Genomic DNA, 19183 nt, shown 5'->3' on the forward strand with positions numbered 1-19183 from the left:
TGCTGAGATTGCTTGGCTGGCTCATTGTTCAATGTCACACACAGCAATATTCCAGCTAAATGGCCGCAGTCAGTAAATAATCAAGTCTGGACCAGACAATCCAGTGATCAACAGCATGAGCATTAATCTATGCAATATTAGTTGTGCTAAGAATCTCCTTTGCATGACATCCATATCGTCGGATTATGTTTATAGACATGATTTTAGTAAGCACTATTTGTGCAACATTATTGCAGTGGTCACAACCAGTAGGCATACACTGTGCCCACGGTGAACCAGTCGTAGGACATCAGCAGGACATGCCACCTACAGCTGTACTACTAGACTATCACATCATGACTTGAACCTAAACATTCTTTTATGACTGCTTGTTAGCCCATTGTGTTATACTTACCCTTGGGTATCTGTGACAAAGGAGTATGACAAGATTTAGCAGCACCTTTTTCCGGTTATCTCCTGGGAATTCCAGAAGCCCACAATACCTGCAGAAAAAATAGTCTGAGTGAGTGAGGGAGTGAGTGAGTGAGTGAGTGAGTGAGTGAGTGAGTGGGTGGGTGGGTGAGTGAGTGAGTGAGTGAGTGAGTGAGTGAGTGAGTGAGTGAGTGAGTGAGTGTGTGAGTGGGTGGGTGGGTGAGTGAGTGAGTGAGTGAGTCACTTGGCACAACAATCAAGGCACAGCTGGACTGTGAACCAGCTGAGGCTGAGGGAGTCAAAGCATATTGTCACACATTAAACAAACAACCATCCATACCTCTATGGAAGATATTTAAACTGATAACTTACACATCAGCTCCTGCCATCAACTTGTTGGGGTCGCCACTGCGTGTTAATTCCTTCTTCACCAGTTCTGTCATGTCTATGGGGAAGGGATGCCTGAAGAGATATGAAACATGAATCTGCATCCCAATGATCCCGTGTATTACATCTCTGTTGGGATAAACACTCACCGCCATTCAGTATCTTTGCACAGATTTTCTCTCACTCAAGACTACAAACCTATGGCAGTGAATAGGTCCTGCAACTGAAACCCAAAATCCAAACCTGTCTCCAAATTGATGCCCCTGTTTTCAAGAAATGTAATTTTATATCATTAAAACTAAAATCACCACAACAAATACCCATCAGCTGACTGTCTGTCAACATTAACATAAAGCATGGGATGATTGAAGCATTAATGTTTCTACTTTTAAAGTATATAGATCCTGTACTGACCCTTCTGTCTTTGTGAATGAGGAGAAACAGCCCTTGGACAGCATCTGGTCAATCATCTTCAGCAGGGGCACTGACACCCTAAAGGTAGACATCAACACATTCAACATTGATAATCCTTGTCTGCACAATATCCTCTACGACTACATCTATTTTATTCATTTCATTTATTTCTGATTCCTAATCTCCATTCACATGTTAAAGACGTAAGACTACAATCTGAAACATCATGTTTCTCATAGTGCAGAATCAATAATTTACATCAATAATTTTCCCCTGTATGGCTACAACTTCTAAATGACTTTCAAGACTTTCTTAGAACAAGTTGGGTGATTTCCATCAATTAAGTACCACCACACATTTCCTCCTTACATAGTGAGTGCAGAGAAAGGGTATGCTATGGGTGAGTTGAAGTCAAATCTGATGCAATGAACACAGTACTGAGCAATGTATGAGACTACACAAAGCCTGATCGGCTTAGGTCTATCTTGGTTACGCATTTCATAAAGCGTGTTCTCATCAGAAGGAGATACTGAGGGCATGCATGCCTTTTCATAGAGAGAATCTTGGTGGATGTGTTATTTGTGACGTCAGAGGAATGTTCTCATGCTGTGACGTCATGACAGCACAGCAGTCAATGGGGGATTCCCCGTAGGAGTATGGTGGTGGAGATTCGCAGTGTATTCGGACTGATTGATTAAATCTAACTAATCTTCCTCGGGTTTGAGGGTGTAATGTCACTTTGGAGTTGTTGTGAGAACAAAGACAGGAGGGCTGAAATATCCCTTTCACCTTTCCTGAACACAGCACTGTTTAAATTGAAGGACTTGACTCTTTGAATAGTATTTCAATGGTAGGACATTGCATATACAGTATTTAAGGTTCAAAGTAATGTATTTCTACCATTTCATGGAAACACTGGAGAATAGGACATACCAGCACCAAAGATATCTAATGTACCTGTCTACTTTCTGGAAGTCCTTAAAGATCTGCACTAGAGTCTCCACAAACTTCTCCATTTGTTCGCCCTCATAGTTGTGGCTCCGCAGATAGTTGTACATGGAACTGCTGGAGTGCTTCACCTTCAATACAGAGAAATACAGTCAGTCACTCAGTCAGTTGGTTGGCTGGTTAGTTAGTATGCTTAGAAACAGTACCTCAATTGTATGAGTGACTAATTTGCATGATCCTCTCAGTCGTACACTGACAGCCATCCAGTAACACACTGTAGGAACAGGACCTACCAAAGACTCTGTGAGTCCCCCTACGCTGACAGCCATCCCTAGTAACACACAGTAGCGGTATGCTGGTAGATTGAGTAGCTGTACAAATCTGGGAAATGTCTCCAATGGGGATGACCAGTTGACAGAGCTTGTTCCGAACCTGAATATAAGACACAAGACAATTACATACAAATGTAGTGTCTTAACTGAACTCATAATCAACGATAATACACCTGGTTTCCACTGTTTGTTTCATGACAGTGACTCATGGTTGTTACCAGTTTGTGCAGGCTCTTCGATTTATAAATAGTTTTTAATGAAATTATCAGGCCTTTTTAAAAGCAAGCTCTGAAATAATTATACTGTAACATCAACACCTTTTAACCTAGAGGAATAAGGAACATTGAATAAGACTCTGTTTTCTTTTGTTACTGTGTAATATTGGTATTATGTGTAGTCTTAATAGTTAAAACTTAAGGTAAAAGTCTTAATTATATTTGACTTGCAGTTTCAAGGTAAGGAAAATAAGAAGGCACAGTCATCAATATCCCCTGCATTACCTCCAATTTCAGTCGAAGTCAAACTTGTTGCCATGGAAATACCAAAAATATTTTATTCAGAAATCCAAAACTATCAAAAGGCACCAGTGCACCACTAGACCAATCTACATGTGAAAGTTTGGTGAAGAAATATTGAACGGTTTTAGAGTTCTGCTCCGGAAAAGATAAATGTGCACAGATGGATAGGATGCATTTTAATACACCCCGCAAAACACGCTGCGGGGAACAAATAGAGTTCTTTGTTAATATACCATCAAGATCCATAAAAAGTTTGGACTCACTGGTGTAAATGTAACCACTTACTTTAGGCAACTGTGCTAAACTAGATTTTGCGAAAATATTCCAAACTTTTTCAAGGTACTGTTTACACATGAACTGAAGCAGTGAAATTTTTTAATTCTCAAAAAAACCACGTATCAGTTGACATGCATGATACTTGCACATGCATTTCAGTAATTTGCTGCATGATCCTTGTGTAATTCATCTGCACAAGGTTTGCAGTTGCTTCCCCCAAAATAGTGGAGAAATCAATCTTCAAGGCAACCATATATAATATACAGCACATATAGTAAGTGTTTTAAGTAAATCTTGATGGAAAATTTTGATGGAAAATATATAATAATTCAAATATACACAACACTAGTTTTGATTGACCTGACTTGGAAACTGTTTCCAGCATTATTCCCACGAACTCCTGAAGCTAATAAACAATAGCCAAGCATACTAGTGGTTGACAGCATGAAGACCTTCTCATGACATCATCCTTACACAAGCCTCATCATCCTCTTATTAGCATTCTATTGGAAACCAGAATCATAAAACAGGGTGACTGAACAATGTGCCAAATACCATACGACCATGAAATTTGTCAGCTAAAACTATACCTACTGACGATTTTCTTCATCTGTCAGGACTTTACCCCATATGAGCTCCATCTGATTCTCCATCACTACACGATAGTTGTTACTAGCCATTCTGTACCAGGAATATAGGAATACTTCTCTTTCAACTTCTCATACAACTCATAAAAGCATGGACATGACTGATGTTGGTTATTACAACTGCCTATGAGTCAAGTCTTTGAAGGGCATTTAGAAGTGAAATGCATAAGAATGAAGATTTTATGGATATCAACTTCTTTATATGAGAACACAACGTTTCGGAGTTAATGCTTACTCCTTCATCACCTATAAAATCTTCATTCTTTTGCCTATGAGTCACAACACTCAATCAAACGTTTCATAAAAATATACCTCAATGATAATTCACAACAATATTTTTGTCACATGCATCAAAATGTGAACATAAAGGATTTTAATAATTTGAATGTTCATGTACACTCACTCGTGTGTCACTTAAGTTTGCATGATACAATGCAAGCATAATACCTACTGATACTGTTAATACCACTGTATCAGAATACATGACAACCAATTTTCAGAAATAAGGAAATGTAACATACACAGTTCTACAAGTTTTTGCAGCAGACTTTTCATGACCTTTTCTTCTGTTTAAGAAATTTTCGAACAGAAATGTTTCCCAAATGATGAATGTTGAACAGTAGAAGAATGCCAGTCAAACTGTTTATTTAATCATTAACACAAAAAAGGTACACAACAACAGGAATTAGTGACATTCAGGGCAATATTTCAACTCTGGCCCCATTCAATAATCATCCAAGGAAAACAATAGTTTGCAGGTGCAGACTATGGTTTTACGTCCATTTTAGCATCATACAATGAATTACTTACGGATTAAATATATTATCTAGAGTTTCTTTATGGGGAATGTGAGGTATGGGTGGCCTGAAAAAGAGAATAAATAAATATTAACTGTTCATATCATATCATTGTTTAAAGGGTCTTGGGTTGCTTTAGGAATGTTTTTCGGCTTCTCAATGGTCACTGAAAAGCACCTGGAAAATATTTCCCAATCTTATAAAATACACTGCCTTCAACATGAGCCATTATCTCAGCATGCAGTACAACTGTACAGTGGAATCAAACACTACCTTTTGAAAATTAAGATGTTGAAAAGCATAGAATCCAATGATACAAAATGTTAAGCAGTTGATTTGTCTTACACAATCTGTTTAGCAGAAACATTCAGTGATTGATAGGGTTTCAAAGTCACATAGACACACATTAACAAGTACAGCTGATAGTTCTACAGTAAAGTCCTCCTCCATGTTAAACATATCCTTAATGGACGAAGTGAAAGTAGCAAGGTTTTGTCCTAGTCTGGAACCTACAGGTAAGATAGTCAATGAAAAGGTGTGAACAAATTAAGACATACTTGTGACACAGTAAGTCGATGAAGGCAGAGCCAGCTACTGCTCTGGTTCTGTCAATCTTCTCACAAGCCTGCTGGATAAGGCAGCAGAATACCTTCTCACATCTGTAATATGTGACAAGTCAATGTCAGCTGCACAGAAATATTTCAATGATATAGTTTCGGTTTGCGTTGATGGTGATGATGGATTCATTGTTTAGTGTGTGTGAGACTCTGTCAGCAATATTCCAGCTATATTACATATGAGTCATCACCACACAATCCAGTGACTGACATGAGCATTCATCCATGAAATTTTTATATAATGACATGCAACATACCAAGGTACTGAGCCCGATACCTGTCGTCACCTCCTGGCTGGGGTGCTACTCTCCCATAGAGTCCACATGGGTTTGTGATAAAGTGAGTGTATGAGTTTTATGCCAGACTCTGCAAATTTCAGGTAAATGGCCGCAGTCAGTAAATAAATGAGTCTGGACCAGACAATCCAGTCATCAACAGCCTGAGCATTAATCTGTGCAATCGGTGTACGATTACACGCGTTAACCAAGTCAGTGACCACCCAATCTGATTAGTCACCTCGTTTGACAAGCATGGGCTGTTGGAGACCAATTCTAACCCAGATGTTCACAGGACTGTCAGAACTTTTGAGTCATCAGCTGATGACATGTATGTATAATGCAAATTTTGATAGCTGCATATTAAATAACTGAAATATGGATTAAAACCGAGAAATCCAAACTCACTCCTTACTCAAACTACATACAAAGCATAACAGCAGGGATACATACAGATTTGGAGTGACGAGCTGGGGGTCTGCCTTGACCGCCAAGGACATTAGGACCACTAGTCCCATCATACTGGCCTCTCGTACCCTGGGGACACAAAAAAACATCTACACAAGATAACACTCAATGACTTTTGAAGGTAGTCATCCATTTCAAGTACTTTCTGTTAATATTTGTCTGTAAATATTGTTAATATTGTCCCAACAGAGAGACAAACAAGACTATTCCAGACTCGGAAATACCTACCAGGATCCAACATCTCCCCTCGAGTCAAGCGTGTAGTCCTTCATCGCAGCCAGCAGGGCGTTGAACACAGTACTGATGTTGTCTGGACAGATACAGGAGGATGGACACCCGGTTGGGATCACGCCCACTGTCTTCACGATGCTGAAATCAGGTATGATCTAATTGTAATCTTTCATAACACAGCCTGCAACATTTCTGTAATTTTTCCGCATAAAGCAGTGTGTGAAACTGATATCAGGGAATACAGTGATCATTTCCATCAGATTACTGTGTCAATACAGACAGTCCTTTGAGGAGTGTCACAAATGCTAGCAGTACTGGACACTAACTACAAAATGGTCTGATGTAGGTCTTCGGAGAGAAAACTAGACCATTCAGCTTTTCACTCGTCTTGGACAAACAGACAAATCTATCCCATGTTCCCTTCCCTCAAAATTTAAAATTGTCTCTCAGCATCATTATCAGCAGATGTTAGTATTAATAAACAGACCTTGTGTGAAAAACAAACACATCATCCTCCGCTGAATTTGCGGACCATGTAATGTCCCTGACCTTGTGATGGCCTTCACTGCATCTCTGCGCGCCTCTGCCATGTGGACCACATTCTCCTTGATGGTGGATGCATGCACCAACCCCATGAGGACTTCCATCAGCTTTCCCTCCAACATGAACTGGGGGAATCCCCCTAGTGCCAGACTGTGTCCCATCCTGTAAACACAAGCTATTGGTACACCTATCTGTGGCAGATATAAACAATGAACTCTTTTCATGTAGCCCATATTGAAACATCTTTCATCATGTTAACTTTGGATCTAGAATGGATTATCAACTCCTCAAAATTAGTTAAAGTACATCCAGTTCCTTCACATTACTAAAGTTTATTTGGCATGGAAGCTGAACTTGCACAAACACATGATTCAAAGTTGCATAACATTGGACTACCTGGATATTTCATTTGATGATTTCAGCTCTTTCAGGTACTTCTCCACAACAGCATCTGAAAACAGCATTATTGTAAAGATTTTACCTGAATAGTAGCATGGAAAGTCAGTAGACTATTTCAAGAGCTTTATAGGGCTCTGTATGTACTCCAGACAAGTAAGCAAAGACCCAATCAGGTTCAAGCATCTTTTAACTTTCAGAGACGTCATTATTGGAAAGCAGAAAGTTACACATCTAGAATGGGATTATTCTGGGATGCCAATAACAAAACTGACATGATTTTGGAATATCATGAATATCACATACAGTTGAGGGTCTAAGACTATTAAAAAAATTGAATACCCAGCAATCACATAAGAATAATGTGAATTTGTTTTCATAAATATAAGTAGTTTTGCTTCATCATCTGATGATTATTGATTATCTGTTGTAAATGTCTGCATAATCATGATGAAAAATATGACATAAACTGATGGACCCATACTATACGACTTTTGTCAGTAATGTCATTCCTGAATCTCTCATCACTTACTCAACGTAGCTTAAGGACTTTTCCATATTTAAAAATGCAATGTGATTAAACAGTAATTATTCGCATAAAATCTTTCGAATTGGCCATTAGTATAGAATTAATGTGGAAAGATATAATCAAGATAATCATGGTTAATTGTGTCAGGATTCATACATAACATCATAATGATTCTGCAAAAATCATATTCGACGTGATATCTGCCTACTTTGTCTCTTGGTGTCCAGTTTGCCATCAGCATCTCGGCAGTACTCCGTGTAGAAAGCTGGGGCTGCTTCTATGGACGCTTGCTGTGGAGAAACACAAATAAGTATACTTGAATCTCTCAGCTCTCCCTCAGTCAACGAATACTTAATAACATACATTAATTATTCATCATCAAACTCAACTCTCCACAAATATGGGAATACTTAATAAAACACCATAATAATTCATAATCAATTATTCCAATGCATAACTAATAATTTCCAGCAAACACGATTTGTTTATTCCGTAAACTGACCTGGATTTCGGGCTCATTGTGAAAGAGACAGTCATCTAGAATTTCTTGCCATACATCTGTAGAGACAAAACATTATCATTCTTGTACTGCCATTGTGTGAAAACAAGCCAATGCCAATTCAAACAATTAATCTAGATAGTTTCACTGGGTACATTACCATTCATAGTAATTGGGTCTCATTGTATCATAGATGCATTGAGCATGGTATTACTGTTAAACATTTCTTCAGACTGAGGTGTCCATGGTAAACAACAAATTACTGTATTCTTGATATTGATGAAGACAGAATCAGGGACACAGTACCAATTATTGGTTGCCCGTGATACGGCATCTTGGATTCTGCCATTTTCTGGATAAGATGACAGACTGTAAAATAATACACATTGTGGTAAGAGGTCAGTAAAATGACACATTTGCATATATATGATTTCCATCACAAGTCAGTCAACTTTTTCACTTTTCATTCTGAGGTAATAACTTTAGAAAACTTGCAGAGAATCTGAAATCTGGAAAAATGTCCTACAATAGCATTCTGTAAACAAAGATAAATGTGTCAGCTAAATCTGTTGACCTCCTTGTTCTTTCAGGTCAGCATGAAGTTTCTTATCAAAGTATAATTAGCCATACTTTAATCTTTTCTCTAACATGTTGCTATAGTTACTGACCTGCTTTCCTCATTAGTTCTCCTCCCAGACCCCGAAACAGTTGAGAATCTCGGAGCTGGAAACAGAAATCACATCTCAGTCAGTTCATTGGTCAAAGCAGAGAGTGTCTGACCAGAAATTGTGACACATCAATTCCTCATGCAAGGCACCACCAGAGAAATGTTGGACTTCAGAAATTTGTGAAAATTTCTTGAATGTTTTAGTTCATTAATAAACTAACATATGTAATATTTCATACATTAATGTTCAACAAATATGTGGCTAAAACATGTAAACAGGCCAAATACTATAATTATAAATTTATTTAGTCTTTTAATATGAGATATTGTGTGAATGCCTCTATAATATCATAAAACTAAAATAACGGTGAAAATGGCACAGCAGTTGGCAAGTGCATCCAGTGAAAATAATACAGATGTATCGAGTATCATAGATCTTAATCTCAAAAAGTTACTCTGAACAAACACTTTGGGAATGTCAGAAAACAGCAGATGAAACGACCAGGTAACACCAGCTATACCTTTTTGGCCAGACTCCGTAAACCTTCAATAGATGATTCATCTATCATATCTGAAATGGATCTGTGAAACAAGAGCCATGTCCAAGGTCAGTACACAAAATGAAGGATACATGCATACTCAGTTATATCACAACTTACAAAGAGTGTGAGTGAGAGAGTAAGTTTAGTTTTACATCACACTCAGCAATATCCCAGCTATATGGCCGCAGTCTGTATAAAATAGAGTATGAAGCATGAGCATCGATCTACATAACTGGGAACCAATAACATGTCAACCAAGTCACCAAGCCTGACCCCCCGGATCCCGTTAGTCCTTGGTTACCACAAGGTTAATGAAGATTTGTCCAAGACCCTCATAGGTTACAAGTTACAAAGAGTATGGGTGGGGTTATTATTGATTTGAACTGTAAAACATGAATTTTGTCAGATTGAAGAGTTGCAGACCTGTTCACTCCTGGTTGATCCCCTTCTCTTCCCACAGAGGTTACTCCTGTCATATCTTCCTAAATAACCTCTGTTCTAATACGGCCATATTACCCGGTCATCGAGAAATCCCCTTGTGGTAAAAAATCGCAACAGGAATTATCTCCCTTGTTACAATCCAATCAGAACATGTGTTAAATAGACTTAGCTCCAATATGGTGGCCCCCATGGAGTTGGTTCACCAATGTGCGAAGGAAAGATTTCATGTTCATGTTTAACTGAAAATCAGAAACTGGCAATAGAGAGTGCAGGGATCAATCGCCTGGATGTGTTTGTAGAAACAAAAACTGGTAGTGGCAAGTTTTCCCGATGAATTTGGAAATTACCGAGATCTTGCGAATGATCACTCTTGAAACTATGCCTCTGATTGCACAACTAAATCTGAGAAACTTCAATTGCGAGTCTTGAACACTTGCACCATTAAAGGGCCGTATTAGAACAGAGGTTACGTAGGAAGATATGACAGGAGTAACCTCTGTGGGAAGAGAATGGGTTGATCCCCAAATTCAGATTTACAGAATATCTGTAAACCATGTCTACAACCTATGTCTACAACACTGTAGACCAGATTTAAAAAGAAGACTGACTTGTGGAACTGTTTAATGATGTTTGTGATGACTGACAATCAGAAACCATCCATGTAGACCAGGGACTGGGAAAGGCAGAGGCCATGGGCCATTTTGCGCATTAGAATAAATAACGGCCCATTCAAAATTTGAAGTTTACTATTAGTGCAAGGGCAGTGGCCCATTCTAAATTTAAAAAATGGCTAAAAATCTTGAAAATGGCTCATTGTAAAAGTTTTCTATCCCATCATCTGATGCAGACTTTATGAAAGAAAACACCCACCTTCCCTGTGTAAGTGCAAACTTTGACAGAGCGTGTGTCACTTCTGCTGCTGCTAGGATTGACCCATGTCTTTGGTACACATCAATTCCAGTTGCGTTCTCAATCAAGGCAGGCAACACTGAGGTGAGGAAAAGAACATTAACATTCGACGTGTCACATTTACCTTGTGTCCTTGGTAAGAGTATTGTCCAGTTATGTTCTCCATCGAGGCATTTACACTTGGAGGGAGGAGGTGAAATGATAGTTTAGTAATTGACTTTTGTTGATAAATGTACAGGATGTACCAGATTTGTTCACTTTGATTTAGAATTATGTGACCCTTATACATGTTAAACAAACTTGATCTGGATATCAGGTTTCTTGTCAGTTATTAGAAGAGACTGACAATACTTCAGCTTGTTTTTATGTCACATAAACTATACATTCATTTGGGAAATGACTTGAAATGAGACAATTCAAGGTTGCCATAGACTATCACTATCCCCTAATAGTATGTTGCAATAGTCCATTGAGAATTTTCGCAATAGTTGCTTCCCCTTCAATAGCTGCCCCTAGTATGTATTTTGCATGTTCTGACATCTGTTGGGAATTGAACACACGAACCTGTCTTGGACACATACTCCGGTTCTCTTGCAGTGAGATTGTGCAGGGATTTTGATGCCAGTTCTCGTATAGCACTGGAAAACACCATTACATATCATAGAGAGATGTATCAGCCAATACAAGACTTTAATGAGTGAGTGAGTGAGTGAGTGAGTGAGTGAGTGAGTGAGTGAGCAAGTGAGTGATATTCTGGCGGGGGACACCAGGAATGTGGACCCATGTGGAGAATTGAACCCAGGTCTTTGGCATGACAAGCAAACACTTTAACCACTAAGCTACCCCACCACTCTCATAGTTCAGAATATAGCCATTGACAACATGGTGGCTACAATCTCAAGTTTTGTCCGTTTGTTTTTTGTCACTGGATTCAGCAATATTCCAGCTCTATGACAGCAGTCCATAAACACTCAAACCTGGACAATACAATGCAGCATTTAATGCCATGATCATCAATCTACATAACTGGAATATGATCACATATGTCAAGTGAGTCTGAAGACCTGAGACCTTAAGTCGTCTCTTACCACATGCACGGTTTACGGAAGATCAGTTCAGATTGGTATCTTCACAGGTTCAATTCACACAGTCAGCACTGATTGTCTTGTCCAATATTCATTATTTCAACAGAAACAATAACATCCTAGGTCAAATATAATTATTGATTTGAAACTATCTTACTTGTCCCAATGTGCAGACTTGACTTCAGCCAGGTGGTCAATCAGAGATTTACTATACTCCTTGAACTGTGCAATATACACGCTGGGGGAAAGACATATATGTACATTATTACACAATGAAGTACTGTCCTCACAGCAAAATCAGATCAAAACAAATATCTATCATATCTGTATCCTGTCAGCCTCTTTTAATACTAATTATTAAAATCTAAATATTTTAGATATTTAAATACTTACCTTACCATAGGTCTTATGCATATTACCTCAAGCTTCGCTAGTAGAGATCAGACAGACGTTGATTCGCCATTCCCTGAATGGCTACCTCGTATAATCTACGGATGTAGTCACGGAAGTGACGTGATCTCCCTACTCGCAGGAACGCGAGCCATCCCAAAATTCACTTTTACTGGCAGCAGGAAAGAAAGGTCCGAAGAGTCCAAAGTGGGGAGGAGCATCCAGCGTTGGGAGGGAGTCACCGCCCTATGGTAAGGCGGTATCTAAATATTTAGATTTTAATAAATGTTTAACTTACCTTACCATAGGTCTTATGCATATGGCTTCGATAGAGAGGACGGTGGTGTGGACTCCGGAGGACCTTCAAATCTTCAGCAGACCAAGCACATGCACAGGAGACCCGGGAGACCAATGCCAACGTCACAGGGCAAACCTGGAAACAGGACAAAGGATAACCCAAGAGAACTCCAAAGAGAAACCGATGCACCCAGAGGGTGAGGTTAATCTTAAGACCAAAGGTAAGAACAATATAATTACCTAATGGACGGAAGGCCGGGTGAGTTGCTGTGCAACCACCAACGGGCCAAAAGACTGAAGCCCCTCCATGTCCTCGACAGCCAAGTCCCTCAGGTAGTGTGAGGCAAAAACAGTGGACGACTTCCAAAAACAACCCTCCATAATCTGTGGCACCGTACAGTTCCTGTGGAGGGCCATAGTGGATGCCAGAGCTCTAATTTCATGGGGGTTGTTCGCCGTCGGATGGGGGAGTTTCTTGGCATCGTACGCCGCCAGGATAGTCGAACGAAGCCACAGAGCAATAGTGTTTCTATTAACTTCCCCCTTGCACGATGAAGAAAAAGGGATAAACAGTCTTTTTCGGGAATGTCTCTTCAAGGCAGACCTCTGGATGTAATATCTAAGGGCCCTGACTGGACACAGGAACTCCTCCTCCGTATCATGTCGTCCGAGGATGGTCGATAAAGGCGGGATGGAGAACCGTCTATCCGGTTGACCGGGAAGCTGATTCTTGGCAATGAAGTCCCACAGCAACCCCAAGTGGACTCGGCCATGCCTAGCTTGTTCAAAATGCACTTGTGTGACATCCAGGGCATGAATCTCACTAACTCTAGCTGCCGTAGCTAGGGCGAGTAAGAAGACCATCTTCCTGGACAACAGCTCGAAAGAAGCATCCTCTAGGGACTCATATGGGGGGCCTCTCAAGTGTTGCAAAACAACATTCAGATCCCAAGCTGGAGGGCGGAACTTGACCTTCTGGTCCTCCAACTTGAACGCCTTCAGCAGGGCAACCAGTTCTGGAACTTTAGAAATCTGACGATCCGTCTTGACCGCCAAGACAGAGTTCAACGCTGACAAGTAGGTACCCAACGTACTCCCTTTGAGATGCTTGGAATTACATAGAAACATAAAAAAATTCGCCACGAACTGTGGGGAAGCTGTCATGGGATCCTGTGATCTCTGAGCACAAAAGCTTTCAAATGAGCGCCACTTGTCATCATAGAGGGATCTGGTGGATGTCCGATGAGCTCGGGCTATGGCATTCGCCACACGCAAGGAATAGCCTTTCGCCCTTAATGCCTTCTGTAAATGGTCCAGCCGTGCAGATGGAATCTCAGCGGATCTGGATGGAGTTGTTGGCTGTGCGGATGACGAAGGAGGTGTGGCCAATCTGGAAGCTGAACCGGATCTCCGCTGACGAGGCGTCGCAGATCGGGGAACCACGGTCTGGCTGGCCACCAGGGCGCGACCAAAAGCAGTCTCAGGTTCTGTGTCTGCTTGATCTTGCCAATCACTTCCGGGAGAAGAACGGGTGGTGGGAAAGCGTACGCGTCTAGACCCTCCCACGACAGAGATAGAGCGTCGACTGCCCAAGCCTGTGGATCCGGTACGGGAGACACGTAAGTTGGTAGCTGATGGTTGAAGCTGGTGGCGAAGAGGTCCACCAGGGGTCTCCCGTGGCGAAGGCAAATCTGACGAAACACGTCTGGATGAAGCATCCATTCCGTCGGTGAAGGTCTGCCTGGACGCGACAACGCGTCTGCCAGAATGTTCTTGCAGCCGGGTATGTGCCGAACCCTGATTGTGATCCCGTTGCTGTCTAGCAGATCTGCTAACACGAACATCTGGTCTAGGAGTTGCTTGGACCTGGTCGTGTCCTGATTCTGGATAACCCAGACGACTGTGGAGTTGTCCGACGCCACCAGGAGCTTGGTGTTGGACAAAATCGGTAGTCAGTGGCGAACTGCTAGAATGACGGCTTGCAATTCCAGGTTGTTGATGTGCCACAACCTTTCGGCGTCGGACCACAGCCCTGAGGTTGTTCGGCCCGCCAGATGGGCGCCCCACCCTAGCAGGGACGCATCCACGAACAACTCGTGGTCGTGACTGGAGTCTTCCAAACAGACGCCGGCGCAGACATTCGATTCTACCATCCACCACAGGAGATACTGATGTAGATGTGGAGGTAGAAGCACCTGTGACTTGAGGTCGTTCATCTGGATGAATGGTGACAGAAACCTCTGTAAGGGCCGTAGCATAAGGCGCCCTCTGAGAGTAAGATCCTGTGCCGATGTCAAAAGACCCAACAGAGACTGCCACTCTCTGAGGGTCATGGGTTGAGAGAGACCTTGATCCGCAAACGCCAGAATCTTCAGCCACCGATCTGGAGGGACCCTGACAAGATTGTCCTTCGTTAAAAATAATCCCCCGATGAAGGTCAGTTCTTGAGTTGGTTCCAGATGTGACTTGTTGGTGTTGACCATCCAACCCAGTAGAGGACTGCCGTGGTTGAGAAGGCAGTCGTCTATGTATGGATCGAAGTCCACTCCCCTTAGATGTAGAAACCTGGTAACCGGAAGCGTGATGCGTGTGAAAAGCCACGGGGCCGTAGAAATGCCAAACGGAAGCACCCTCCACTGGTAATGTATTCCGTTTAAGATGAACCTCAGGTACTTCCTGTGACGCGGATGTATGGGAACATGTAGGTACGCGTCCTGTAGGTCCAGACTGGCTAGCCAAGCCCCGGGAGACAATTTGGCTCGAATCTGCTCTAGGGACGTCATCCGGAAATGAGGAGGGTCGGCCAGATACTGTCTGTTGAAGACCGCCATGTTGTGAATCATGCGCATCTTGTCGGAATCTTTCTTTGGCACCAGGAAGATGGGTGAGTAGAACCCCAGGGAGCGGTGGGGTTCCAGCACTGTCTCTATGGCTCTCTTGGATAACAGGATGTCGATATTGGACTCTAGGAGAGCTAGTTGGTGTTGAGGATATATCCGCGACTGGGGAGTAGATGTCAGCGGTGGAGTCTCGACCAATGGCAGTTTGTAGCCGGACTTCAGAATCTTGTTTACAAAAGGATCCTCTAGGAATGACCAGTTGGGCCAGAAGATCCCTAGTCTCTCACCTACTGGAGTCGGATGGACAGGTACGACTGGGGGTGGGAGGTCCCAGTCGTAGACATCCACGGCTTCAGCGACCAGAGTAGGGGCGCTTGCCTCTGCCTTGCCCTGGCGTCGAGGGGGTGTCCCGGCTGCGCTCCTGGGGCTTCCGCTGAGTGTCATTATCCTTGGTGCGGCCACGTCCCTTCCCAAAGGAGGAGCGGATGGATTCCCTCCTGGGAATATAGCGCTTCTTTCCACTTCCTCTGGCTCTGCCTCGAAAGGCAGAACCAAGCGCCTCAAAGGTAGACAGCGCGACTTCAGTGTTCGTTAATTCCGCGTGCGACTTGTAAACATCTGGAATCTTGTCGGCGAACAGAAACTTGGAAGTGAAGGGAGCCCGAAGTAATTGGCGCTTAAATTACTCCTGCCAATTACATGCATCCAGGAAGCCGGAGCGGCGAACCGAAGTAGTCATAGCCAACGCTGCACGTAAGTGACCGAGTAAGTCATGAAGAACTTTGCCCTGCCACTGGAAGATCGTCGTGAGATGATCCACCCTGGAGGCCTTGTCCTCTGATAGGTCTGCTGCAGCCGCTGAAGTAGCCGAGGCTAACGCCGAAATAGGTTTAAGCATGCTCTTGAGTTCAGTGTCAATAGCTGCTAATTTGGAGTCCTGCACTTTATAAGCTGAGAGCCAAGAACTTGACAAGCGCTTGAGTGAGTCGTCCTGAGCCGCACCATTATCTGTGAAGTCTAGGCTGTGGATCTTGTAATCAGACTTCCTTGACTTAGACGCCTTGATCGTAGGATTCAAAGACAGCTTGGCAAAATCCTCGTCCAGGAGAGACACTGCATCCGCCACCATAGGATGAGGAGGAATGAGTAGTTCCGGGGACAAACGGATGGACGCCGGATTATTAGGATCGACTGACGGAGAAGGACAGTCAGGTAGCCTGTCAGCAATCCACTCAAACACTGCCGATAGTGGTAGATAGGTGCCATCATCGCCTACACCTGCCTCTTCTTCATAGTCAGGGCAGAAGTGTTGCTCCTCCAAATCTTCCCAAGAGACTGAAGTCGATTCCCGCCGCTGGGTGGAAGAGGTAGAAGGCGTCCGAGTAGAAGCATCCTTCAATGAAACTCACGGGGCCTCTGGTGAACGTGAACGCCGGGTTCTGGAAGAGCGCCGAGGAGATCTGGATCGCGAACGGAAGCGCTGTCTACTCCTGTTGGAATAAGAATCCTCCATGGAACGTCTAGGAGAGCGTGAGCATGAGCGCGAGCGCCGGCGCCGACTTCGGTGAGGAGAACGGGAGCGCCGACTTCTCGGAGATCTGGACCGCGATCTGCGTCTCGAGCGCTCCGCTTCTAAGCGCCGAGCGCGCTCCTCATCTAGCTGACGTTGTAGCACCTCTTCTCTAGATAGCGTGTGAGAAATCCTGGGGATCCGGTAAGGCGCTGGCGGAGGCACAGGAGCCGGCATCTGAACAAGCGCTGGCGTAGGTATAGGTGCTGGTATTGGAACCAGTGAAGGTGTCCCCATCAAGGCTGTGGACGCTGACGTGGGCATAGGCGCTGGCGTAGGCGTCGGTGCTGGCATAGGCGTAGGCGTTGACGTTGAAATAAGTTCGGGAATCAAGGCAGGCGCTGACATCGGCGCTGGCACAGCAGCTGAGGCGTCGTAGATGAGCGCTCCAAACCAGACGTCGGCACTGGTGCTGTAAAGGTAGGCAGCTCCGGGTCGTCCTGTGAGGAACCTAAAGAAGAAGCTGGGGAAGACATTCTCCTCTTCCGCTGAGTAAACCTCTTTCTACGGACAGCTAAAAAGGTCTTGAAATCCGCCACCGAAAGACTTGTACAATGCTGACAGCGGCTGTCAAGGGAACAGGTCTGTAATGCACAATCCGGACACCAGGGGTGGGGATCCTTGGCTGACTTCTGCCCCTTGCAGATAGTACAAAACTGCCGAGTCATACACAGTTAACTGCAACAGATAAAAACATACCCGAAGCGTGAAATAAACAATAACGCTAGAGGTTGAAACGAAAAACACCCCTACAGAAAAAATGCAGCAAGAGCGCACCCCCAACCTAAAGTGGGTACGCCTGTAAGCTCGCGACAGCGACGGCTAGCAACCAGCATGGCTACCTGCGAAACATGCCACGTGGGACAAAAAACACATGAAAAAAGGCAAAAACCGGGAGGAAATACCATACAAAATAGCAGAACAGATGGAGGAAGTATCCCTGACGGAATAAAGAACCTCCAAGCCCGCCATGACACCTCACAAACGATGCAGGAAAACCCACACCAAAGTGAGAAAAAAGGAAACATTTACAACACGAGGTAGCAAGGTAAGTGAAGTTAAATTCAATTTAACTAACCACACACCTAGGGAAACAACACACACCTACCTGTTGAACGACAACTTTATTCAACACAATAGAAAACTCCGAGCGAAACAAACACGTCTGATCAGACGAACGCTAGAAGTAAAAGTGAATTTTGGGATGGCTCGCGTTCCCGCGAGTAGGGAGATCACGTCACTTCCGTGACTACATCCGTAGATTATACGAGGTAGCCATTCAGGGAATGGTGAATCAACGTCTGTCTGATCTCTACTAGCGAAGCTTGAGGTAATATGCATAAGACCTATGGTAAGGTAAGTTAAAAATTACTTACATTTAAGGACCATGGTCATGAATAATACTTCTTTCAAAAAAATTGATTCTACACATTTAAATTTATAACTACTTTACAATTAAAGTAAATATGTCTCAATTCATGACGAACCCAATTCCTATCAACTCCCATTACACTAATGTACTGACTAATATCTGTACAGACTGAAGCAGGGGCATAGCACAAAGGCTGCCTTTGCAGTGGTACACTTTTAAACTTTTAAACATTGTATAGTTTCACACGGTTGCTACAAAAATCAAGGGAAGCCTATGGCACACAGAGGAGTTTTTATTTATCAGACTGTATAGGCATTCCTACGCCGAGCGCTGAAATACCAGAAAGTGAAACTGTAGGTTATTGGAACATGATGGATCATGGATGATTCTCGAGTGATAATAAAGAAAGAATGGGGAAAAATTCCAGTTGAAAAATAACTGACAGATAATTTACTGAAGGCCATAAGGGCCCGCAGATATTTGAAATACAATACAATAACAGCTGGTACTGGTCCTATGGGCCGTCAGTTATTTTGAATGCTGCCTGGTTTAATATGGACTGTTACAGTTTTCAAAGAAATCTCCTTGATGAACACAATTCTATACTAACTGTGATTAACTAAACACAGTGATATCCATTCATGGTGGATATTGACAATGATGACGATACAAGAGATGTGTTTTCTAGTAAAGTTCAGACTGCAAAGGTTTGACAGTCATCAGCATCCACAGGGAGATAGGGTGTCAACAGTAATTAGGTTGCACTGTACTCGGTGTGGAGA

At 42.8% G+C, this 19183-nt stretch overlaps 1 protein-coding gene across 1 annotated transcript in view; it reads right to left on the reverse strand.

Annotated features, from left to right (window-relative positions):
• Positions 1-19183, reverse strand: part of LOC137284670 (tubulin-specific chaperone D-like) — a 69889-nt gene that overhangs the window by 36750 nt on the left and 13956 nt on the right. The window contains exons 16-35 of the mRNA XM_067816578.1: positions 12090-12170; positions 11412-11485; positions 10809-10926; positions 9477-9537; positions 8957-9011; positions 8595-8657; positions 8292-8347; positions 7998-8079; positions 7261-7315; positions 6871-7026; positions 6319-6459; positions 6076-6159; positions 5288-5389; positions 4744-4797; positions 3881-3967; positions 2454-2592; positions 2170-2291; positions 1213-1290; positions 784-873; positions 395-482 (exon numbers count right to left, since the gene is read on the reverse strand). Of these exons, the coding sequence (XP_067672679.1) occupies positions 395-482; positions 784-873; positions 1213-1290; positions 2170-2291; positions 2454-2592; positions 3881-3967; positions 4744-4797; positions 5288-5389; positions 6076-6159; positions 6319-6459; positions 6871-7026; positions 7261-7315; positions 7998-8079; positions 8292-8347; positions 8595-8657; positions 8957-9011; positions 9477-9537; positions 10809-10926; positions 11412-11485; positions 12090-12170 (1786 nt within the window). The remainder of the gene's footprint in view (positions 1-394; positions 483-783; positions 874-1212; positions 1291-2169; positions 2292-2453; positions 2593-3880; positions 3968-4743; positions 4798-5287; positions 5390-6075; positions 6160-6318; positions 6460-6870; positions 7027-7260; positions 7316-7997; positions 8080-8291; positions 8348-8594; positions 8658-8956; positions 9012-9476; positions 9538-10808; positions 10927-11411; positions 11486-12089; positions 12171-19183) is intronic.

The sequence above is a fragment of the Haliotis asinina genome, chromosome 5 (genome assembly GCF_037392515.1).
Source record: "Haliotis asinina isolate JCU_RB_2024 chromosome 5, JCU_Hal_asi_v2, whole genome shotgun sequence".
Classification (NCBI taxonomy): Eukaryota; Metazoa; Mollusca; class Gastropoda; order Lepetellida; family Haliotidae; genus Haliotis; species Haliotis asinina.